Source organism: Tenrec ecaudatus, chromosome 5 (assembly GCF_050624435.1).
Source record: "Tenrec ecaudatus isolate mTenEca1 chromosome 5, mTenEca1.hap1, whole genome shotgun sequence".
NCBI lineage: Eukaryota > Metazoa > Chordata > Mammalia > Afrosoricida > Tenrecidae > Tenrec > Tenrec ecaudatus.
In genome coordinates, this window is record NC_134534.1 from 34,647,329 (window position 1) to 34,673,653 (window position 26,325).

At 41.1% G+C, this 26,325-nt stretch overlaps 1 protein-coding gene across 15 annotated transcripts in view; it reads right to left on the minus strand.

Moving 5' to 3' along the window:
- RIMS2 (regulating synaptic membrane exocytosis 2) overlaps window positions 1-26,325 on the minus strand; it is a 575,734-nt gene that overhangs the window by 416,210 nt on the left and 133,199 nt on the right. For 6 of the 15 annotated variants that reach the window (XM_075549383.1, XM_075549391.1, XM_075549387.1 and 3 more), the window contains one exon: window positions 14,743-14,754. The exons of the other annotated variants lie outside the window; for them this stretch is intronic. In XM_075549383.1, the coding sequence (XP_075405498.1) occupies window positions 14,743-14,754 (12 nt within the window). The remainder of the gene's footprint in view (window positions 1-14,742; window positions 14,755-26,325) is intronic. 15 annotated transcript variants of the gene reach the window in all.

Genomic DNA, 26,325 nt, shown 5'->3' on the forward strand with positions numbered 1-26,325 from the left:
TGGAGGAAAATCAACGGGACCGACAGTTCCGGGGGGGCTTGGGGTGGGGGGGTAGGGGGGGTAAGGAAGTGGTGTTAACAAACCCAGGGACAAGGGAAAAACATGGGACCCCAAATGGTAGAGAAGGTTGAGTGGCAGGCATGGTGGGAAATGATCAAGGGTAAGGTTGCTTAGAGAAGAGGTATACTCTAGCCCAGGTGGCGATGAAGCATGGTAGTAGAGCAGGAGGAAAGTCAAGGGAGATGGAGGAAAGAGCTAGGAGTCAAAGGGCATTCATGGAGGTCTAGACAAAGACATGAACATGCAAATATATATAGGAGGATGGGGAAATAGATCTATGTGTCTATATTTATAGGTCAAGTATTAAGGTGGCGGAAGGACCTTGGGCCTCTACTCAAACACTCCCTCAATGCATGAATACCTTCTTTTATTAAATTGGAACTCTATGATGCTCACTCTCCCGACACAACGGCTGGAGCCAAAGTGGGTGAACAAGTAAATGTGGTGAAGAAAGCTGATGGTGCCCGGCTATCAAAAGAGATAGTGACTGGGGTCTTAAAGGCTTAAAGATAAACAAGCGGCCATCTAGCTCAGAAGCAACAAAGTACACATGGAAGTGATCGAGTGGTCCCAGGGGGATCAGTTACCAGGCATCAAAGAACAAAAAATCATATCATTGACTGCACACCTCCATGATAGGATCGCTGAAGACAAATGGGTGCATAAGCAAATGTGGTGAAGAAAGCTGATGGTGCCCGGCTATCAAAAGAGATAGTGTCTGGGGTCTTAAAGGCTTGAAGGTGAACAAGCGGCCATCTAGCTCAGAAGCAAAAAAGCCCACATGGAAGAAGCACACCGGCCAGTGCGATCACGAGGTGCCAAGGGACCAGGTATAAGGCATCATGCAAAAAAAACAACAACAACGATATAAGTGTGTGTATATATGTGTATATGTATATATATATACCATATTAAATGAAGGGGGAAGTGCAGAGTGGAGACCCAAGGCCCAAGTGTCGGCCAATGGAGAGCCCCTCATAGAGGCGTTTAGGAGAGGAGATGGGTTAATTAGGGTGCGAGGTAGTACCGATGGGGAACACAGCTTTCCCCCAGATCCTGAATGCTTCCTCCCCCCAACTACCATGATCCGAATTCTACCTTGCAGGCCTGGATAGGACAGAGGCTGTACACTGGTGCATATGAGGGCTGGAGGTACAGGGAATCCAGGGTGGATGATACCTTCAGGACCAAGGGTGTGAGGGACGATGTTGGGAGAGTGGAGGGTGAGTGGGTTGGAAAGGGGGAACTGATTACAAGGATCCACATGTGACCTCTTCCCTGGGAGAGGGACAGCAGAGAAGGGGGGAAGGGAGACTCCGGATAGGGCAAGATATGACAAAATAACGAGGTATAAATTACCAAGGACACATGAGGGAGGGGGGAAAGGGGAGGGAGGGGGAAAAAAAAAGAGGACCTGATGCAAGGGGCTTAAGTGGAGAGCAAATGCTTTGAGAATGATTGGGGCAGGGAATGTATGGATGTGCTTTATACAATTGATGTATGTATATGTATGGATGGTGATAAGAGTTGTATGGGTCCCTAATAAAATGTAAAAAAAGAAAAGAGGAGAAAAAAATGATTAGGGCAGGGACTGTACAGATGTGCTTTATACAATTGATGTATGTATATGTATGAACTGTGATAAGAATTGTATGAGCCCCTAATAAATTGTTAAAATTAAAAAAAAATTTTTAAAAAAATATATATATATATCTGTGCATCAAAAAACACTGCAAAGAATGTGAAGAGGCAAACCACACAATTGGAGGAAATATTTGTAAAGAATTACATATCCAGTAAGTGTCCATATCCAGAAGATTAAATAATTCTTACAGCTCAACAAAAAGATATAAACAAAGTAAGTAAATTTTGAAGCAAAGACAACTACAGTTACTTAAACTTTTGACCGAAGATACTCTAGAACACTGGTTCTCAACCTGTGGGTTGCAACCCCTGGGGAGGGGGGATATGTAGAACAACCCTTTCACAGGGGTCTTCAAAGACCATCGGAAAACACCTATTTCTGATGGTCTTAGGAAACAAGACACCACTCCACTATTCGTTTCCAGGCAGGTGCACCAACATGCAAGTACCCGGCATGATGACATCATCACACCAACCCCATCACATACAAATACAGGTGTATGTGACAAGGTTGGCGCCATAATGTACTCATGCAGACCAGTCACACATGTGCAGACAGCAGCTACTGTGTAGAAAGCAATTGCTGTGTTAAAAGCAGCTACTCTGTTAAAAGCGGCTTGGTTGAAAGCAGTACATTGGAGGTAAAACGACATTTCATGAATTACAATTACATATTGTTTTGTGATTAATCACTATGCTTTAATTATGTTCAATTTGTAACCATGAAAGTATATCCTGCATATCATATGTTTACATTATGATTCATAATAATAGCAAAATCACAGTTATGAAGTAGCAACAAAAATAATTTTATGGATGGGAGTCCCCACAACATGAGGAACTGTATGAAAGGGTTGCAGCATTAGGAAGGCTGAGAACCACTGCTCTAGAAGAATCCTGATCAAGATGTAGGGGGAGTTATGCGTGAACTTGGAGTTGGAGTTCCTTCCCTCCAATGCCTCACTATCTTACTAGTAGACTATCTGTCAAAGGATGAGAAGCTACGTATCCCTAAACACTAAGAGCAAGTTGACTTTCTATGTTTACATCAACAGGACCTGTCTAGATCTATCATTTCCTATCCAGTCTGATTTAAGATACAACAGGCAGCTAGGCTCTCTCGGCCATGGGCAAGATTTACATTTATAAGCCATCTCTTTGGTTTTAAGCCACAGAAAACACGTATTGTCATTCTTCACACAGGTCCTACCTTTCAGACTCTAGGATTCAGCACATACTCATCTCCAAGTGCATTAATCCTGAATGGCCCTGCTTCAAAGAAAAGATCTTTGTCATTTGAACCAAGGCCACCTGATACACAACCTTACAAAGGGTTAAAAGACTGTCCCTTTCCCCTAACGTTGTTCTAAATTTAATAGAAGGGAATGCACTGAGAGAACTCATTTTTTTCACTTCTATGAGAACCGCTTTGATTTCCAATGTCTTGTGTTTGTTTCTTTCTGTGGACTTACTTTTCAGAAAGGACAATCCTCTGAAAAAGTGGCCACCTTGTTTTGACACAAAAATGAGTGTGATCCTGTGGCAGCCTTATCATCACTGGTGCGTCTGAATGCTTCATTTCAGTTAGTGAGCATTTCCCTCAGGTCTTCTGTTTGGTTTTTTGCTGACCCTCTACTTTGCCGACCATGCTATCCTTTGTCAGTGACTGGTCTTCCTGGAAAATCTTTCAAGTCAGATCAACTAGTGGTCCCTTAGTAACTATATGTGCAACTTTAAGCAAATAATGACTCTAGTGCACTATTCTTAGATTCTCTAATTCAGCTACTCCGTTGTAGGTGGTTACATGTACTTTTTTGCAAATGCTCACTGATAATTGTAATCTGACCAAAGGACAAGAATTCAGAAACTCTTGAGATAAATCATCACAGGTCTGACACTAATTAGTTATTGGGACTATGGGCAAGTTAGTTCACCCATATGAAGCTCAGTTTTCTATGTGTCAGAGAATTAAGCTCCTTGACAGAGAAATACTGTGTTTGATTCCATTCTCTAATCTCTGGGCATAGTTGTTGAAAATATTTAAACCCATCCCATTCTCCCACTAAAAACAAATACACTGCTGCCATCAAATTGATTCCAACTCACTGTCCCCCTTCCCCACCCCCTCCACCCCAACTGCCATGGCGTCAACTCTGACTCAGGGCTGCCCTACCGGACCTTGTAGAGCTGCCCCCTTTCCAAGGCTGCAAATCTTGAGAAGGTCAGACAGTCTCATCTCACTCCCCCTGCATGACTTTTAGAGTCAGTCTGCTGATCTTGTGAGATCCTGACTCTTTTAGATATCCCAAGGAAATTGAGCAAGTTTACTGCTTTCTGTTAAAAATACCTGCACATTATTTGGGAATTTAAAATTCATGGGTCATATTTTAAATACAGAACGCAAAGTTATTAATTAGGAAACCTTTGAGTTTCGTTCCAATGTTCCCCTGCCAGTTCTTATCAACGGGCACTTACGCAGCAACATCAAGTGTTCGCCACCAGCACGAGGGCTGTGGTAGCACGAGGGCTGATGACAGCAGCTCCGTCTCCAGGAACCATAGGGAACAGAAGCCATCTTCCACATTAGTGAATGCCATTGGAAAATGAGCTAATGCATGCAATTCCACTTTGAAGATTGTTTTTCTGGAATATGTCCATTTTTAATTGTTCCAGAGGTTCTTGTTTTATGCAATTTGGAAAATTGGCATCAATACTCTTTTTTAAATAACAGAAACAGAATATCCTTAAGCAAACTTCCATTTTTGTAGGAATAATTGAGAATTGCTTTGACTAACAAGATGATGTTAGCCAACGTAGTACATCAAAATTCATACTATATTCATGTGGACTGAGTTTTTGGAGTGATATTTAAGAAAGATATAAAATCTACAAAATGACCTAGCACTCTCACATTGGCATTCTGGCCTAACCCTTCCTACCAGCCCAAATAGGTTATGCTTCCATTCCAAACTTGGGTCTATCTATGGCATAATGGGGTGATGAGAAGCATATTGTATTTTTTTTAGTTGAATTAAAGAAAGAGAAAAAATCCTGCCTACTTTTTTATCATCAATATGTTTTGGATAAGCAACTAAGATTGATATGAGGAACTTCAAAAAGTCCATGGGAAAATCCCATTTATCCTTAATTCCATTTTCCAAACTTTTTAAAATCCCTCAGAGTAGCCCATCGAGCAGTGGTTCTCAACCTTCCTAATGCCATGACCCTGTCATACAGTTCCTCATGTTGGGGTGACTGTTCCTCCCCCCAACCATAAAATTATTTTCATTGCTATTTCATCATTGTCATTTTGCTACTGTTATGAATTGGGCAACCCCTGTGAAAGGGTCGTTCGACCCCAAAGGAATCGCAACCCATAGGTTGAGAACCACTGCCATAGACAGCCAGTGTCTGTTCTGACTCATCAGTTACACTTTCTCAGCAGTTGATGTCCAGGCTGTGTCCATTACTAAACAATCTAAATATCAACCAGTGAGTATCCACTGTATTTTACTACTCATGTTATATACTCCTGATATGAAAATCAATAAAAATATTGACTGTCCTCAAAGGAACAGCAGATGATTTATATAGACAATAAAATCTGATAAAATCGCAAACGGAAAATGCTGAGGAAGAGTTGACAAAGCCCTTTATTGTTTCTGAAGGAAGTAGTGCACAGGATGGCTTTGGAAGGATCAACATGCATCTTCTAAATAAACAAAACAGAGAAGGGGGTTCTGGACAATGGAAATAAAGCGTGGAACAGGCAGCAGCATTAAACAGATGATGTCTCCTTGATGCAAGACATTTCAAGAGTGCTGGGTCTTAGACACAAAAGGAGGGCAGGCGGAAGGTTAAGGTCGAGAATTTAGAAAAATCTCAATCGTGGATAGTTTTATATGGCAGGGTAGCTAAATTCCAAGAGCAAATACTTCCTTTTCTTGATATCTTCTTTATTCCCAAACCCAATATATCTAATCAAGTCCATGGCTCTTGTATTTTTGTGGCTTGGGTGTAGGCTACTTTCAGGGGATCCCTAGTGAAGGATATCTTGCTTTTCATTGGCATTCCTCTGCTTTTTGAACATCTCAATGAATTCTAAGACTACATTGCTGGGGGTTAGCACACCAGTCTCACTAGAAACTAAAAATCCTTACCCGCCTGAATTCCAATAAGCACAAGGTGCTGACATTTTTAAAAGGCACATAAACAGCTCGGCAACTTCTGTTTTATGTGTGTGTGTGTGTGTGTGTGTGTGTGTGTGTGTGTGTGTGTGTATTTTTATTCTGGACAATTTGCACTAGCACTGCACATCCAGTTGGAAGAACTAGTCCTCGAGAAACCACTATCTGTTATCTGAAAGCCCGGGTCAGTTCCCTGTGGTGGCTGGATAACTGATGAGCTATTCTTAGAGCTATTCCGCTTGACGGCCCTCTGATGAGCTCCCAGTCTCTCTAATGAAGCACGGATCTGAATTTCCATGACAGGTTATATTTACCTTTCTAGGAGAGCTGCAGATCACAGCACCTCCTTCTGACCTATGCCCATTTTAATCTGCTCCCATCATCCAATACAATAAGAGCAACCCTCGAAAACAGAACAAACCTAAGCTATAGGATGACGGCATTTGATGACTGAGTCTGTGATACCAAGAAATAGACTGAGCCAATGAGCACTCTGTTAGACTGGTTTTCTTTGAAGACAACTGTTTCCTAAGAGCCCGGACCAAGTTCTCTCTGGAATGTACACTCAGGGGTGGGAAGCACAACACAGAGACAACTGCCACAAAACCCAGTTGGATGTTTCACATTCATTTCTAAGTTCTCTTAATACTAAATTATTTGGATAACCCATAAAGCTGATGTCAATAGAGAGGAAAAATCCCCTGGCCTGATGCAGCCAGTGGCAAGTAGGCTTATTCAGCATCCTTGTGACTTATGAATGTATAATGTTATTTGATCTTCATTGTTTAAAATAGTCATGTCTAACTGCAACAGTAAACAGATAGTTCAAACCCAGCAGCCGCTCTGAGGGTGAAAGACAAAGCTGACGGCTCCTGTAAAGATTTGCAAGGTCTCGGGCAGCTATAAGGGTTTTTATGAGTCAGAATTGACTTGATGCCAGTGGCTTATAAGTCTGGAGTCTGAAAACAGTGCCAAGCCTAGATAGCAAATATTTTATGACCATTCAACCTTATGAACCATACACAACTCCCTGTAGCCATTCTGGCATTATGACATGCACATAAGCCTTGGGCGTATAATCGAGGAAGTTAACAGAAAAGGGATTATCTTCCCAAAGGATAGTGCCAGGGGACATGAATAGCAATGACCAAAAGAGTACCAACCACCTCAGAAGCAAAACTAGGGCAGGGGTGGTGCCAGACCAACTAACCAAGAAGGTTGTGCCCTCGTTCATGCAGGAATTGCTGTATACTATGGCGCACACTGGATGTGGCTCATGACCTTTTGGAATGAGAGTTTTTATTAGTTACTGTTCTTCCTGCGCATCACTGCATACTGGATGTGTTGAAGACATTCATCTTTTGGTGAAGAGAGGTGAATTCGCAGATCAATTCCTCATTTTACCGATCAAACAAAGGGGATAGAAACTGTATTCTAAAGGTACAGGGCAGAATATGGGCTCTTTAAAGGCTGTAAAGATCATCTGTATGTTGGTGTATTTTAAATGTATATTCTAGCTCTGACCTATACTTCAGGGTCTAGCCCATTTTAATCGGACCCTACCTTACAATAAGAGTGACTTCAGAAGCAAAACAGACCATAAGATACAGGATGGGGGAAGAAAAAAAAAGATACAGGATGGCGGCATCTGTGACAGGAAGATTCAAAGCTAATGAGCACCATCTTGAGACCAAAATCAGGAAGGAGGGTAGGCCACCCCTCTGCTTAGTATCTTTTCTGGGATATCAGATAGGCATCTCAAATTTAATATGCAATCCACCTGGCAGAATCACTGCATATCTGGCTCCTCAGGCTTAAATCTGAGGGATAAACCTTATTTCTTCCTATTCCATTACTGAGCTATTTGAATTTGTCACCATATCCAGGTGGTTTCTCTAAAACATACCTTTTTTGTTGCTAGTCTAAGCAACTGTCCTAGTCTAAGCGATGGGCATGTCTCCAGTGGGCCTTGGAATAGTTTCTTAATCCATCCCTCTGCTTCCTTATTCCAACCTGTCTCTATAAATCTGCTAGGGCAATATTTTTCAAAATGCAACCAGACTGTGCCTCGCTTAAATCTTTTTTTTAAACATTGTATTAGGGGCTCATACAACTCTTATCACAATCCATACATACATCGATTGTGTACAGCACATCTGTACATTCATTGCCCTCATCATTTTCAAAGCATTTTCTCTCCACTAAGCCCTTGGCATCCTCTTTATCCCCTCCCTTCCTGCTCCCCCCTCCCTCATGAGCCCATGGTAATTTATAAATTATTATTTTGTCATATCTTGCCCTGTCCGACGTCTCCCTTCACTCCCTTTTCTGTTGTCCATCCCCCAGGGAGGAGGTCACATGTAGATCCTTGTAATCGGTTCCCTCTTTCCAACCCACCCTCCCTGCACCCTCCCATTATCAGTCCTCATACCCCTGGTCCTGAAGGTATCATCCGCCCTGGATTCCCTGTGCCTCCAGCTCCTATCTGCACCAGGGTGTATCATCTGGTTTAGCCATACTTGCAAGGTAGAATTTGGATCATGATAGTGGGGGAGGGGAGAGTATTTAGGAACTAGAGGAAAGCTGTATTCTTCATCAGTGCTACTTCGCACCCTGACTGACTCATCTCCTCCCCTAGCCCCCTCTGCAAGGGGATCTCTAGTGATGGACAAATGGGCTTTGTGTCTCCACTCTGCACTTCCCCCTTCATTCACTATGGTAAGATTTTTTTGTTCTGATGATGCCTTGTACCTGATCCCTTTGACACCTCATGATCGCACAGGCTGGTGTGCTTCGTCCATGTGGGCTTTGTTGCTTCTGAGTTAGATGGCCGCTTGCTTACCTTCAAGCTTTTAAGACCCCAGATGCTATATCTTTTGATAGCCGGGCACCATCAGCTTCCTTCACCACATTTGATTATGCTCCCATTTGTCCTCAGCGATCATATCATGGAGGTGTGCACCCAATGATATGATTTTTTGTTCTTTGATGCCTGATAACTGAACCCTTCAGAACCTCATGATTACACAGGCTAGTGTGTTCTTCCATGTTTCCTAAATCTTTTAAGAGCCTTCCAATGCTTAAAAAAAAAAAAATCAACCAAAAACCTAGGGCTTAAACAGAAGACACTATATCTGATTTTGACTATCTCTCCAACACCATCTCATCTGATCCCCAGCCCCCTCCCACTTGTTTTCCCAGGCCTTTCTTTAGTCGTCCTTGCCACGTCCTTTCCTACCTCCATGCATTGACAGATGTGGGCTCCTCTGTACGGAACGCACATCTTCAGGTTTCAGACGGCAAGCTCCTTCCCATGTGTGATATCAGCTTTCTTGTCATCACTTCAAAGTGACAAACCTCTGTGGAATGTCACTTCCCTTTAAAGAGCACTAGACCTGTAAGCAGTTAGACTGAGTCTTGGAAACCCACAGGAGCAGCTCCACCCTGACCTGTAGGGTCACTATGAGTAGGCATTGACTCGATAGAGTGAGTGGGAATCTATCATATCATTTTGCTAATTTTCTTCAAGGCACACATAAATAATGATCTTGTTTTTACAGACCTCTTATTCATCCACTGTTTACTTCCTGACAGGAATGTAAGCTCCATTAGAATAGGAACTTGTCAGTCTTCTTTATTACTGTATTCCCAATGAATTTCATAGGGTATTAGTGCTTATGACACAGGACAGGGGAGATATAAAACAATCTCACTGCTGCTTAAAGCTCTATTGAAAAATTGTGCATAAAGAGAGTCTCGAAAAGACCTGTTAGATATTATTTACAATGTTCCAACCCCATGTAAAATTAATTTATCTTAATTTGTTAGTCAATCCTTGGCCTACATTATGAATTCATATGAAAACCAAACAATAATCAGTACAGTGCATCCTAGGTTAATCCTGGACCGAAAACTAGCTCTAGAAATTCTAAAGATTTTGAATTGCCCACTAGTGAGTCATCTAAAAAAGATGAGCTTGTAGAAAACCGGTAGGTCCTCTAGGGAATCGGCCTTGAATCAAGATGATGAACATACTTGAAATAATTCAACCATGCATCTACAAAATTCCTTTGAAAGCCTGGTATGACTCAAATAAGTTAAAACACATACACATGCACGACAGTTGTGTAATCCTTTCTTGAGCTCAGATATTTCATTCTACACCTTCAAGAGTGCGTTTAGGTCATATGCTATATCCCACCGCCTACATCATCCCAAACCTCAACATCAAAGGACTTTAGGAGGGAGGAAAAGGCTCCAACTGGTAAAAGTTTTAAAGGTTGAGAGAGAGAGCATAAAGAAGGCTTTAAACCAACTTTAGGTTTAAGCCAAATGCAAACTGGGAAATGTGAAACAACTTCAAATTTTAGTTTGACTCATCAAAAGAGAATCAGAATAGAGGGATTTTGTCTGAATTTGCAAAAACTCATTATGTCCAGAGCAAATACATAAACAAGTCAAACCAAGTAGGGGCAGAAACCAGCAGAATAATAAGACATAACATGTAGTGTAATTGAATGCACTTCAGTATTTTAAATTATAATTACAGCACAGGCCGATAAAAAATAATTTTTTATTGGTGTCTTGATTTTTTGGCCTCTTCCAGGGTTTATCTGGAGTGCTGATTCAGAAAATTGTATTGGACAGATCATATCAGCTCTAGTTTCCCAGACGTGGTGCTACATTATATTTTCAGCTATTAAGGTCTACTGTTTTAATTTGTCACCCTAGTTTTCAATATGAAAAGAATTCATATGCACAAATGACAAGATAAGCAAAAAAAAAAGAACAAAAGAGTTGAAAAAGAATTAGGTACTAAGTGACTTCCAAGGAAAGTTATATACGGAACCATGGTTAGCTTGTTAGTCACACATTGAGCTGCCAATCATAAGGTCAGTGGTTTGAACCCACCAGTCACTGAACAGCTCTGGGAGAGGGACATATCTGAAAGGAGCACACAGGAGCAGATAAGGGGGAGGAGGAGAGAGTGGAGCATATCCTGCCCCATCAGGCTGTGAGGACGATGTTCCAATTAGAGCAGCCAGTCCACAGGGAGGACCACATGGCCGGCGTGAATATGAGACATGATGCCCCTCACTGACCCATAGCCCTATAGGTGAGAACACCAGAGACACAGTGTGGGAATTGTACCCAATCTTGTCCTGCCACACCTAGGCAAAACATTAAGGGGGTGCAACAGAAAAGTAAGGGAACAGAGAGGCGAGGTCCCCAGGAAATGCTGAAGGTGGACTTTGGGGCCAGGGCATGGTGCCCCAACAGACTGGACTGGAAAACACTACTAAAGGCCAACAAATAATCCTTGAACTAACTACAAGCTTTTCTTTCTTGTTGTATTGTGTTTTGTTTTGTTTTTGTCATTGGTTTGTTGTTGTTTTGTTGTATATTGTTGCTTGGTTTTGCTCTGTCTTGTTTTTGTGCATGTTATTACCTCTGCAGGTCTGTCTAAATAAGATAGGCTGGATGAACAATCTGGAGGAGAAAACAATGGGACCGACAGTTCCGAGGGGAGATGGGGAGGTGGAGGGAAAGGTAGTGGTGTTAATAAACCTAAGGGCAAGGGAACAACAAGTGATCCAAATCGGTGGTGAGGAGGGTGTGGGAGGTCTGGTAGGGAACGATCAAGGGTAATGTAACAAAGAGGAATTGCTGAAACCCTGGTGGGGACTGAGCATGATAGTGGGACAGGAGGAAAGTCAAAGGAAATAGAGGAAAGAGCTGGGAGGCAAATGGCATTAATAGAGATCTAGATAATGACATGTACATATGCAAATATATTTATATATTAGGATGGGGAAATAGATCTATGTGCATATATTTATAGGTTTAGTATTAAGGTACCAGAAGGACATTGGGACTCCACACAAGTACTGCCTCAATGCAAGAATACTTTCTTCTATTAAATTGGCATTCTATGATGAACACCTTCCCAACACAACCACTGAAGACAAAGCGGGTGAATAAGCAAATGTGGTGAAGAAAGCTGATAGTGCCTGGCTATCAAAAGATATAGCATCTGGGGTTTTAAAGGCTTGAAGGTAAACAAGCAGCCATCTAGCTCAGAAGCAACAAAGCCCACATGGAAGAAGCACACCAGCCTGTGTGATCACAAGGTGCCAAAGAGATCAGTTATCAGGCATCAAAAAAACAAAACAAAAAAAATCATATCATTGTGTGCTTACCTCTCTGATACAATTGCTGAAAACAAATGGGTGCATTAAGCAAATGTCGTGAAGAAAGCTGATGGTGCCAGGCTATCAAAAAATATAGCATCTGGGGTCTTAAAGGCTTGAGGGTAAACAAGCGGTTATCTAGCTCAGAAGCAACAAAACTCACATCGAAGAAGCATACCAGCCTGTGAGATCACAAGGTGTCAAAGGGATCAGGTATCAGGCATCATCAGAACAAAAAAATCTTACCATAGTGAATGGTGGGGAGGGGAGGGCAGAGTAGAGACCCAAAGCCCCTAGGGTCTTGGGGAGGAGACGAGCCAGTCAGGGTGCGATGCAACAAAACTGAAAAATACAACTTCCCTCTAATTCCTAAATGCTTCCTCTCCCCATCGCCCCCCCGCCCCCCGCTGCCCCCCGACACACACACACACTATCATGATCCCAATCCTACCTTGCAAGTCTGGCTAGACCAGAGGATGTACACTGGTACAGGGAATCCAGGGCGGATGATCCCCTCAGGACCAGTGGTGTGAGTGGCGATACTGGGAGGGCATATGGAGGGTGGGTTGGAAAGGGGGAACAGATTTCAAGGATCTACATGTGACCTCCTCCCTGGGGGATGGACAGCAGAAAAGTGGGTGAAGGGAGATGTCAGACAGGGCAAGATATGACAAAATAATAATTTATAAATTATTAAGGGTTCATGAGGGAGGGGAGAGCGGGGAGAGAGGGGGAAAATGAGGACCTGATGCCAGGGGCTTAAGTGGAGAGCAAATGTTTGAGAGTGATAAGGGCAATGAATGTACAAATGTGATTTATTCAATTGATGTATGTATGGATTGAGATAAGAGTTGTATGAGCCCCTAATAAAACGATTTTTTAAAACCTGTTAAAATTGGAAACCCAAAGCAGATCTTCTCTGTCCCATAGGGTCACTATGAGTTAGACTTGATTCATTGGCAGCAGGTTTTCTTTTTAATATGTGAGACTGTGCAAGAAACACACAGACGACAAGTTGGATCCTGCAAAGCCAGAACACAGCCTGCACAGAGTGGAAAATAAAATGGAAAAGGCACATAGATGGAAAGTGTGAGGGCCACTGAGAGTGTCAAAATGTAAAATGTCCTTGCAATTTTAATAAAGATTTTAACGACCTAAATTTTTCTTCAAATAATGCAGTCAACATTTCAGAATACATCTTCATCTATATGTCAATGAATAATTCATGTCCAATGCTTCAGAAACTTCTTTATAAGAATTTAAAAATTCTAACGTTTCTTTGAAGTGTTTCTGTGCACAGGTGGAGAAGTTGTGCCATCCTACAAGATTGGAACATTTTCATTTTAATAAAGGAGTTTTAACTCTCACCAACCCATTTCAGGTTTCAGAAGATTTGTATCTCTTTTTATTGTACTAGTCAGTCGAGTATGACTTCCAGAGACCCTATAGGGACAGAGTGGAATTTCTCCTGGGTTCTGAGGCTGTCAATCTGTACAGAGCAGAAAGTCTCACCTTTCTCTTGTAGAGCAGCTAGTAGGCTTGAAAAGCTGACCTTGTGGTTAACAGTCACACATGTAGCCCACTGCATCATCAGGGCTCTTTATTTATTGCACATTAACTTTTATTTCTGGCCCCTGTTTTAAGATAACAAATGGAAACTGCCTGCTATTCAGATCCTAATAAAGGTAAAGTGATACTTGGGGAAATTCCAAGTTCCTGTTAACTTGCACTATTCAAATATATATTTGGCTCATAGGACACCAGGTGAGGTATAACTTGACCTAAATATTTAGGACAATACAAACTTCTTTCAATAAAACTAAAGTATACTGCCTCTATCTCAGGCTAGCTAACACTACATGAAAATATGCTTTTTTTAAATGGACGAGCAGAGTGCAGAGTGGTATATGGCTTATGTTCTGTATTTCAAAGGCTCAAGCTGAGAGGAGAAAACTGGTACCCTTTTTGAAATCAACAAGGTCACATACACCCAGAAAAAAAGTCTAACAGTTGAGGCACCAAAATGTGCTGGCCAGTGTAGTCAGTCCCAAGTCTTCAAAATCTCGACAAAAATCCATTCCTTTTTCCTTCCATTTAATTCACCACCTTTATGAAGCCCCCTAGTATTCAATACAGGGATTTCACTTCACAATCTTTAAAACATATGATTGAGGAAACTCAATATACACTTAATAGTTATAAAAAGCTGGAAAAATATGACGCACTCTCCAGAAACTTCACGTTCAATGTTATTGTCACTCATGATTACAAAGATTGAATTTTTGAGCTAACTCTGAAAAATCTTTTTAAAAATCTGATCGGTACAATAATGGGACTAGGGAACCATTATATGCTTAAAGGAACCCGTATCTGAATGAGGAATACCGTGAAACTCCTTGGAAAACATGGAAAATTTTAAAGACATGAGTCTCTTTAGAAATCATATCAAATAATCAACGTTTTCATATATAAGAAAATGCAAAGGCTTTTCCCCCATAAAATTAGCCAGCATGCTTAAAATGCCATAATGTTTATCAGTTAGCATGCACTACATCTAAAACAAACACTTAGAAAGATTTAAATTAAATGTAGTTGTAAAATTAAAATGAGTGATAATAATAATAAAGAAAATAATATTAAACAGAATAAAAGATTCTAACCACTTTGTCCTCCTGGTGTGAATATCCACGAAAGCAAGTAAGAAAGGACAGAAAAGACAAAAAACAAAAAGAAATAATTAAGTCCATTCTTAAAACAAGTGTTCGTTAGTAAACTTAAAAACTTTGAAAAAAGTTTAAGAAACAATTTAATTGAATTCTAAACAATTAAAGATAAAAAAGTTTCCTTACATTTTGTTCTGTTTAAGCAAAACATGCTACATATTAGAAAATAGTCAGATTATATAAAAAGAATAATTTCCATAAAAGCAATTAATTCCCCAAACATCAGAAAGAAAAGTGCTCTTTCTACAAATAAAATCCTAATTGGACACTGAATTAACTCAAAGGAAAAATCTGAAACTTGTTTAAGAAAAAGGCTTTTATGTACAAAGACAGTAAATACACAGCTTTAGTGCTTAACTTCAATGTAATCTTAGGCTATTAAAAATGAACATGATAAGCGGGGAGGGGGCTGGCAAGTGGTTTGAACTGATGAATACAGAGTTGACAGCAGGAAATGTAAACTCTCCAACTAACTCACAATAAAAAAATCACTTAAAAACAAGTAAGACATAGTGTTTCATAAATTATGTATAATCCATGTGGCTTTCAAAATCTATTTCTGTCCAACTAATGCATGTGTCTTCTAGATTTTATAATTAAAAAGAAAGATTTAATTAAAGATAGTCACTGAAGATAAAATGCTCTGAATTACACCTGATAATCTGAGGTTCTAGATATATGAATTATAAAGGTAGGAAATAATATAAGGTACATATTTGGTCAAAAGAACATGTTGGTGCACTATAAATGAACACAGTGGCAGAATAATATTTGAGATTAAGTGGAAAGACTTTGGAATTAGGCAGGTCTATTTTAAAATCTTACTTCTTTTAAACTACACCTCTGAATATCTTGTGCAATTTCCTTAAGCTCACTTAGCTTTTACTTCCTCCTCTAGAAAGTGGGGCATTAATTACTCACCTTTTAGGGCGAGTTGAAAATTGGATAAAATACCATGTGGATAGTGCCTGGCACCTCGTTCCATTGCTGCTATTCTAGCCTATAAAACACAATGCATTGTACCTAGGGGAGAGGACTGTATCCTTGACATTGCTGTGTGCTTGGCTGCTTCATTTTGTTACAGATCACATAAAAGTGACTGCGCATGGCCCAGGGCATCGACGGCCAACAAGTTAGTTTCACCACAAAATCACTTTCTGCACACTCGTCATATACGTACGGGGCATGCTCATAGACGCCTCTGATGTGAAAATGAGTTTCTACCCCCACGGAATTCAGTGTCGCTCACTGGAAATAAACAAATCACTGTACAACAGAGAGCGGTACTCGGAGCAAGGGAAGAAGACCACAGGCAGAGGAGATGAGGGGTCTGCAAGAAGGAAGAAATAAGACGTCTCACGAAGTAGATGGGACTTGAGCAGAGTCTGAATAATGAAGAGAATCTCAGGAAGAGAAAGGGGAAACAGTTCATGGAAAGAACATGGCATAATGCAAAACTACCCACACTCACTAACTGAATGGGTGTGTTTTGACTATAATTATCTTGGAATAACTAGAGTACAATTGATGTATTCAAATTTAGGTCTCCAAGGCTAACTATATTAACACCGATCACAACAAGCATAACACTTTCACAAAAGAATTCAATGGGCAGACAGTCTTACGTAACCTGGAAAATGGTTCCTCTGAGACAAAAAGAAAAGGAGATAAAGTCAACACAAAGTGTTAACTCCTCTTTACAGTCATTAGCTCAATTTTAGCTATAATGGATACATGAGACACTTAGCCATAATATATACATGAAATATTACTGACATCATATCTTTGATCGTTATCTTTCCAAAGAAAGAAAAACACAATCCCCCAAATCTACCAAATGCTGAATATATAAGAGGTACGATTATTAGCTACCATTTATTGAGTGCTTACCCTGTTACAATATCCAGACTAAATTTGAAAGAGAAAAATTTGGAAGCAGGGAGAGCAATCAGGAAGCTGTGCAGATGAACTGGTTAAGAAACAAACAAAAATCAGGGTGGCGTGAACTACAGGAACAGCAGGAGCAACGGACGTCCCCCACCAAACTTGAGTGAGAAAGAGAAAGATCTACAACAGGACTCCAGAAGTATGGCTTCAGCAACTGGGAAGATAAGAGGCAATTCCTTACACAAATACGCTGAAAGCACACACGAAAGGTTTAGGGAAAAAAATTTTGGATACAGACGACGTGAATCTGAAGTGTCTATAACACATTCAACTAGAGATTTTCCCAAAAGGTGGATATATAGGTAACTCTGGAGTTCAGAAGAATCGTCCTGCTGGTGAACCAAGTTTGCGTGTCACCTTGTGTACATTGTATTTGAAGCTTTAGGAGTGAATACAATTTCCTAAGGTGCATTCAGGTGCGCCTGACCCAAGTCATGGTATTTGCAATCGCCTCATATGCACGTGCAAGTTAGCTGCTGAATGAGGACGACTGAAGAAGAAGCAATGGATTTGAATAATGGTGCTGACAAAGAATACTGGCCACACCGTGGACTGCCAAGAACAACCCAATCTGTCTGGCAAGCTGGACAGCCAGAATGCTCCTTAGAAGTGAGGATGGTAAGACTCTGTCTCATGTATTTTGGCATGTCCTCGGAGAGACCAGTCCCTAGAAAAGGACATCAGGCTCTATAAAGTAGAAGGGTTCAGAAAAAGAAGAACATGCTCAATGAGATGGGTTGACACCGTGGCGGAAATCACAAGGTCAAACATAACAAATGTAAAGATGGCGCGGACTGGGACCGCGCTCTCCTGCTGCTCACACGGTGTTGCTGGGGGTCAGAACCAACTGGACAGCACCAGCACCACCACAAGGAGACCGTTGAAAGAAAAAACGCAGATGAGCCCTGAATCAAAATAGTGCTTTTCTTTTGACTGGCAGGAAAAAAGAAATTCAAACAAAAGGGCTGGCTACATCTTCTAATCACATTTTAGTAATTCAATTAAATTACTGAAGTCTCCCTATATCTTTGAAAAGTTATATTAATCTCACTAATAATAAAAAAGAGAGTTACATGAAAAACGAGGTAAATTCTAAAACTAAAATATCAGGCATTGAGACAAAGACTGATTCAAGTCTCGTGTAAAATATAAAAAGTAACCAACTGTGGAAGAATATTTTTATTATAAGTACATGATAAACTGGATTTTAAAATGCTCTTTAACATGAATTTTCAACCTGAATCATGAGGGTATTTATCTCCGCTTTGCCCTTATAGTATAAATGACTAAGTGGTTGCATTCAAAGATAAAGGTTTACTTTATATATTTTATATACCTATTTACTTAAAGGCATACTCAGTTTCGCATGCACTAAAGGAATTCATTGATACAATATGCAAATGTGATTTGATTAAATAACACATGGAGAAACAGGTACAGTGCCTGGTACATATAATAGGTAAATCCAACAGCAATATAATCATTGCAAAACACTTCTGTAGCACTCAATATGTGGTGCCACGTTCACGTCTCAGCGCTTCGGAATATGCTCATTTTTCCTTACAACAGCCTCGTGGGGCAGGTATTATTACCTCTTCCTACAGATGGAGAAAGTGAGGCACAGAGAGATTAATCATGTGGCCCCTGGGCACATTGCTGGTAAACAGTAAAACTTAGTCTCTCTCGCTTCAGAGCTTATTCTACAGCAGCTATATAATGCTGCCTTTATATAATGCCAGTGACTTATATAGGCTTTATACAAGGGGGCTTCAAAAAGTTTAATTCTAATCTGACACCCTCATGCATCATTTCTAAAATTTAGCTAATCAATTTATTGTTTTAGGTCAAAATTACCAGACCTGATGGCTATGCATTGGAATTGACTTATTGATGATTGGTTTGGTTTTTTAATATCCAAAAATAATTACTAATTTAACAGTATGGGCTAATAATTGCACAACTTAAAATTTATATTTAAATAGTTAAAGGTATAGAATATTTAATAAAAATAGCTTTATACTCAGCATTTTTCTCAAAATCAGCTATCCCAATGGCCAGTCTTAAGATCTTATGGATTTGGAGGACAAATATCCCAAGGTTAATTTACATGTATTCCCGAATCTTCTGTGGTGCAGTGATGTGCTTGCTATGTTTCTTCTAGTCTTAGTCTTTGTAAGTAATGCTCACCAAAGACTGGGTGGGCCCATTATAAAGTGAGGAGTTTTTTTTCCCTCAGATGACTGTGTATAATAGAAAAGGAGTATGGAAGAGGTTGGTTGGATTGTGTGATTTGTTTGTGATTGACTGCTAACAAGGCTAATTGTGACTGTAAAACCTTGGACCTCTACTGTAGGGATTGGCCAATTTTGCCAACATGCTGGCTATAAAATATCCTGTTCAAAGTAACAAGAAGAGCTTACTACCATCAAAGCAGGAGTGAAATCTGTTCTTTGGACCCCAAAATTCTGGTGCCCTGAACCTCCTAGATCCAGCAGACAGAGCTACACCCCCACAGGAATGGCAGATGGATAATAGGTGCAGTGGCTACAGTGGCAGCAGAGTCCAGATCAGGGGGCTTCCCAGCGCACAGAGCTAGTAAAACTGAGTGCCTGCAGGTAGAAGGCATATTTGTGGAATGGGGTGCCTCCAGGCATTGAACCAGGGGAGCTAGTTTTGCAGACCCATAGAGCTAAAGCTGAGCCCTTTCAAGTGGAGGCTCACTTAATGAAAGCAGAGTGGAGTGCCTTTGGGGCAACTATCTGAAGTGCTAAAAGAGCTTAGGAACATTGCCAAGCAGGGAAAAGGCCAAGGGACTACAGAACTGAGAGGCCAAGGACCAGAGAGAGGTATGCCAGCAGACATGGCTGAGAAGAATTGCTGAGGACCAAGCCCTCCTAGTAAATCCCATAGTCGTGTGTGTGTGTGTGTGTGTGTGTGTGTGTGTGTGTGTTACATAAGCAGAGAAGTGGAGAAAGGTATGTTGGGAGGGAAAGTTGGTATCAGAATTGGTCCAGAAGGTTGGAGAGTAAAAGCAAGACTGACAGTCTCCTAAGAATCAGCCTTGAGCTAATGCTCAGTTGGATTCTCCTCCCTCTTGTGAAGTCAGAGGAAGGCAGATGCCCATACCATTCGTATGCCTTCTCCTTCTCACTCAGACTAGATTGATGATATTGTTGTCTCTCCCTTCTGGCATTTCCTCTTGATAGTGATGGCACCATTTTACTGGAAGCATGGTGATTTCATCTCCCAGCAAGTCTGTGTCTAATATTTTGATGAGTCTCCCAGGCCACTAGGAAACTACTATCAGACCCCTCTCAGATTCCTGCCATAGATGACTCAGTCTCTTCCTATCACTTCCTCCACTACATTGCCAAAAAGACAGAACCCCTCCTTCTACATGTATACTCTATACTCTCTAGTGAAATCATTCTGCCATCTCTTCTTGCCTATCTTATATAAGTAATTCAAAATCACCTGTTTCCCACCACTGTAGTTAGTGTGACTCAATCTCCTGTCTATGTCTCATGCCTCTTTTTAAGACAATTAAATTTTCTGTTATAGTGTTTTTGTCCATCCACAAGTTTGAACTACTATATTCAAGAAAACATGACCACAGTACTGAGCTGCAGCTGTGGGGCACAAGTATAGATCAACTGGGTCAGGGCTGGAATAGGCTGTGGAAAAACAAAGTTTGAGGTGGGCCCAAGTTTTGGTTTCTCGGAAAGGGCCTAAGGTTCAGTTTCAGGTTCCTGGAACAGAAGTAAACCACCGCCTGATTTAGGCTGACTCACGCTGACCAATGGGACACAGTGTCCAACAGGCGACCACCCACCGTCGGCAGACCAATCGGGAGGACACACACAACCCTACTGGCCAGTCACTGCCGGACAAGACTGGCACCAGAAATATTCTCCAATCAATTTAAAGAATAATAACCCTGGACTGCCCCTTGCCCCCTAACCCTATAAAAGCCTGGAGAACAAAGAACTCAGGGTTGATTCCCTTAGGGCGCTGGGTCCCCGCTGCGCTGGGCCGCGGAGGGTGGAAAGCCCTAGCTGGAGCTAGAAAAATAAAACTCCTTTTGCCGTGTTTGCATCTCAACTGGTCATAATAATTCCGTGCGCCCAAGGTAAGCTCGCATTCCATTCCCAATCTAACACAGTAAGGAACTGAATCAAACACAATGTCTATGCCACAATAACCCACCCATCTGTCAGTCTGCCATCCTGTGGTGTCTTGCATGGGGCCCAAGGCAAACAGGTTTTAGTGGATCTTTCAGAAGAAGTAAAAATAGGTGGCCCACTTCCGTGGTATTAGCCACCGAAAACATGAATAGCAGCAGAACATAGTCTGTTGCATGGCAGAAAAATTAGGACCTCAAGCTGGAAACAAACCCACTGCCAAGGAGTCAACTGCTTTCAGAACAGTCCTATAAAGGGTTTGCGAGGCTGTAAATCTTTACAGAAACAGATAACCTTAGCTTTCTCCTGTGAGGTAGCTGATAGCTCCCCCGCACCCTCCAGCCCCCCAAAAGGTCATGGCCCTCAAGTCGATCCAATCATTAGCAACCTTATAGGGCAGGGTATAACTGTCCCTGTTAGTTTCCAAGAATGTAACTCTTTACAGGAGTAGAAAGCCCTATTTTTCTCCAGAGGAGCAGCTGGTGGTTTCGAACTGCTGACCTTGCAGTTAACAGACCAACAGTAACTGTTAGACCACCTGGAGTGGCTTCCTAGAGTGGCTGATAGAATGCATTAAAATGTAACTGTAAATTAAAATGTAGCATTTCAATGCACATCAAAATGTAACTCAAAGTACAGTCCACATTAACAATGTTGACAGAAGAAAAGCCTTCATGTGCTGATGAGTCAGGACACAAAATAAGAGCCAGATGCCCTTAAGACTATGCCATGCCCATTGAGAAAAATCTATGTGAAACACCTTTTTGCAATTTCAAAAAACAAATGCAACAGCCTTCTGATCTGACTTCCCTGGCTTGAATTTAGTCCAGCAGATTGCCCTAGAAGCCAATTTTGATTGAACCTTTATTTGTATATTACTGAGAAAATGTGCCTGAAGCCATCGATTGATCACAGAGACCATGTTAAAGAATGTTTTGTTTGGAATAAATCTGTGTATTTAACCGGACTCTAGTATCAATATTTTTTTACTCACTCCAGTCCAGAGGATCACTATGACTTGGAGCTAACTTGAGAGCACCTACCACACGGAGCCTTGGTGATGTGGGTTAAGTATTGGGCTGCTAATCAAAAAGGCTGGTAGTTCAAATCCACGATACCATCTGTTTCCATAAAGATGGACAGCCTTCGAAACCATATGGTGGTTCTACTCTGTCCTACCCGGTCACCATGAGTTAGAATCAATTTGATGGCAGAGGATGGTGTTTGGTTTGGTTTTAGGAGGGGGTGTTTTGTTTGTTGTTGTTGTTGTTGTTGTTTAACACAAATAACTATATAATCTACATATATTCTATGCTAGTATATCTAAGTATTTCTATGTGTGTCGATTCTATGCTAGTACATCTACGTATTTCTCCTTAAGTCTATTCTATGCGAGTGGCATTCTAATATACAAAGGGACTACAAAACCCTGGAAAAATCCATTATCTTTCAGTTTCATTTTTCCAGGAACTTTTTGAAGTCTTTTCACATATGTCAAAAGGGGATTAGAAAGAGAAGGACTTCAAAGGAAGTCCTACTTTTTATATGAATCAGAATTCTTTTAAACTGAAAAAAAAACGTTTCAAATAGTTCACTTATCTTTTTTTTTTTTTGTCAAAGTTGAGGTAAAAGAATCTTCCTTGAATAGGAACTGAATGAGACTTATGAGGGGCTTCAGAGAGTTTGTAGAGAAATCCAATGATCTTTCATTCTGTTTTCCAGGAATTTTTTGAAGCACCCTCACATTACACATGATTAGAAAGCTACTTTAATCATTGAACCATTTTAAAAAGATAAAGGAATCATGACTCACATTTCTGACTTGTACTTTGCTTCTTTTCTTTCCAGTGTCATTTTCTCACTGCTATGGAGTCAATTCTGACTCAGGGCAACCCAGAGAAGACTAAATAATAATGCCCCTGCAGGTTTCCGAGACTGTAACTCTTTTTCAGAGGAGAAAGCCAATCTGGGTGATGTCCACAAGTATGTTACATATTAAACCACTGTGTCACCTCCTATTATGATTGCAACTCATTACAGATACTGATTGTTCCAATATATGCTGAGTAGAATCTGTTCAACCTGACATTCACCTTGCCTACTAATAAGGTATCCACTCCGTCAACTGATGTGATGTTAGACTGCTGTGGTGAAGTAAAATATCTGAAAGTAGCTCTTCCATCCAATCTCTAATTCCTACCAAATGATTGGGTGGGAATATATAAATAGGTTGTATGAAGCACTAATGGGGGGGGGCAGTTTCTTTGGGAATGCTATTCCTCTGGCTCTAAGAGAGCAATCCCATAAGAAGCAGCAGGGAATTCCCAAGATCATCCAGGAAGAAGAGCTGTCCTGGCCAACAGAGGTAACAGAGGCAAGACCAGAGTTCGAGGCAGGGAGACCAAGAGACAGTCAGGTGAAGTAGCAAGCAGGCCTTCCCAGCCTTTGGAGGCAGAAGGAAGGCATGGCTGAGAGACAGAACAGAAAAGAGACTTAGCTGTTGGCTGAGGACAGGTGTCACTGTGGGCCAATGACTATATCCGATGTGTTTTCTGATCTAGCTTTTGGGAACCTATTAATTTCCCTAATAAAGCCCTTTAATTGTGAGTATTGTCTGGAGATGTATGTGGCCGTTGCAGAGAATTATTGAACCCAGCAGAACTGTAGTGTCACGGTGGTTAGTGTCAGAGTAGGGTAAAAAAGGATGGAGGGCAGAGGCGTGTCTGGTCTCTTGGTCTTACGGCGATCGGCCTTGGGCAGATATGGAGACGGAATATCTTTCTCCTTTGTGGCCACTCAACTAGGCGGTATCCTTGCCAGCAAGGGTTTAAGAGCAAGTTGATAGTAAATGTGAAGTTCAAATGCAGCTATGCCAGTAACGAGTGTAACTTGCCTAATTCCAATGATCTACAAAGACTTTTTCCTCTATCCTAAAATATATTTTTAAAGCGGGGGTTCTCAATCTGTGAGTTGCGACCCCTTTGGGGATCGAATGACCCTTTCACAGGGGTCGCCTGATTCATAACAGTAGCAAAATGACAGTGATGAAGTAGTAACAAAAATAATTTTATGGTTGGGGGTCACCACAACCTGAGGAACTGTATGAAAGGGTCGCAACATTAGGAAGGTTGAGGACCACTGCTCTAAAGCCAAGTATCCCTCACATTCACAGTTTACATTTAAATGGCTGAATAGATATATTTACAGATTTATTGTGGTCTGTAAATGTGCTTTAATTTGATCTTCATTTGATCTTCATTTGCTTTAATTTGATCAGATTTCGCTCGTCCGATTGATAAAAATGCCTTACTGTTACTTAAATGCCAAAGCCAGTCCAGACTGTCATAGCATCAGACACATCTGACTTGTTTAAAGAAAGGGTCTAAATAAAAGAAAAGAAAACATCTAACTTCACTCTGAAATTCAAATGAATTTTGTTTGAGCTTAAGCACTCCTGTGGATCACTATGACGATCAGCTCCCAACCCAGCTCTAGCTCGAAAACACACAGACTAGGAACTAGTCACACACACACACACACACACACACACACACACATCCCTGCTTCCTTCATGAACTAAGGTTGTGTCCTTTTTACATTTCTTGCAAAGCTCTTTCAGCTTTGCCCTGATCCAGCTCTCCTGCAAGACAATGCATTCTGCAATCATTCCTTTGTTTGGTGGACCAGAAGCAGAAGGACCATTGTCCAAATGAAGGGGAGGGGGAGGAGGTTGTGATTTGCAAAACTGAAAATGTTCTTGGGTAGATTAGAATACATTTGGAAATATTTGCCCTTTAAGTTATTCACACTCACCCTACCCTGGAGAAAGCTACTGTCCCACACCAAAGGTACCAACCCTTTCCTTCAGGAACTGCCATGTTCCCTCAGCATAAGGAATGCAGGAAATCACCGGGAGATTGTTGAGGAGAAACAACTCCACACAAAGAACTCTGACTCTATCTATAAGATTGCTGTTCCGTGCCATCTGGTCTGTTCTGGCTCGTAACAACCTACATGCGCAGAGTGCATCACTGACTGCTCCTGCATCAACCTCACAACTGTTGTGATGTTTGAGCCCACAGTGGCCACAACATGCCAGTCCCTCTCCAGGGTGTTCCTCTTTTCCACTGACCTTCTACCACGTCACATTCCAGATTTGGTTATTAGGAAACACGGGTCACGAAAGTGGCGGGATGGGAAAGGAACCAGTGGAAACTTGATAGAGGTTAGTATTGCAACTGAGGTTGTCCTCCAGCCCACAGGTGACCCCTGTCTCAGAGATCAGGTGTGCCCCTATGGTTTTCACTGGCTGGTTCTGCAGAAGCAGATCTTCAGGCTTCTCTCCTGAGGAGCCTCTGGGCGGCTCCAGCTTTCCGGTAACATTGCAAATGAACATTCTGTTGAAAATGTTTTCCTGTATGCTAGATTTGAAAATGTATTTGCCAGCTTCTGTGATGCTAATATTCATTAGGAGATAAAAACAACATCCTGAAGAGTCTTGAGTTCGACTGCTTTTTGAAGTTGCCACACTATCCTGCCGAGTTAAGGAGATGCCTTTCTTCTCTCTTTAAAGGCCACAGGGATTTTCTACTAACATTCTCAACCACTGTAAGTTATTCTGTCTAATGACTTAAAACTGAAGATCTGGTGATCCTGTAAAACACCAAAGCTTCACTCACAGTAACCTAAGGGAATTAATGAACTTCTCAATTATTTTAAAAAAATTATCTGATCATATAACATGTGGCTCAGAGGAAAACACATTTTTCAAGTCTTTAAAAAATGTCATAAATAATCTAGCATTAATTTGTTTAAATCAATAAATGTTAAACCCAGCAGAGACCTTAGGAATATTTTAGATCAATGCCTTCATTTCACAGATTTTTAAAAATAAGAGCACCAAGAGATGAAATGACTTGTCAGACGAAAGCCACAGCACATGAGAGTGAGCACAGAACCTGGCTCTCCTGGTTTTTCTTTGTCACACTCTCCCTGAGGAAGTCACATCCTCTCTTGTACATTGGTTCTTAGTGCCATATGTACTTGAGTATAAGCCCACCCAAATATCAGTCGAGGTACCTAATTTTACCACAAAAACTGCATTTAAAAATGTGCTGAAAAACTCGGCTTATCCACGAGTATATACGGTTATTTGAAGAAATCTTAAGGAAGATCCCTACTACTTGACTTGGGTGTGTGCGGGCTCATTTCAAGTTATCCCAGTGCCCTGTCACGATTATGTAGGAGTTCCACACACTGCAGGCTCTCACAGCGGCTTGAATTTAATTTAGTTTTAAAAAAAGACTGCCTAGAGGACTGCAAAAAGACTCTAATCATTCTTTTATCTCACAGCATACAATAAATAGTAATCACTAACACCAGGCATAAGGAC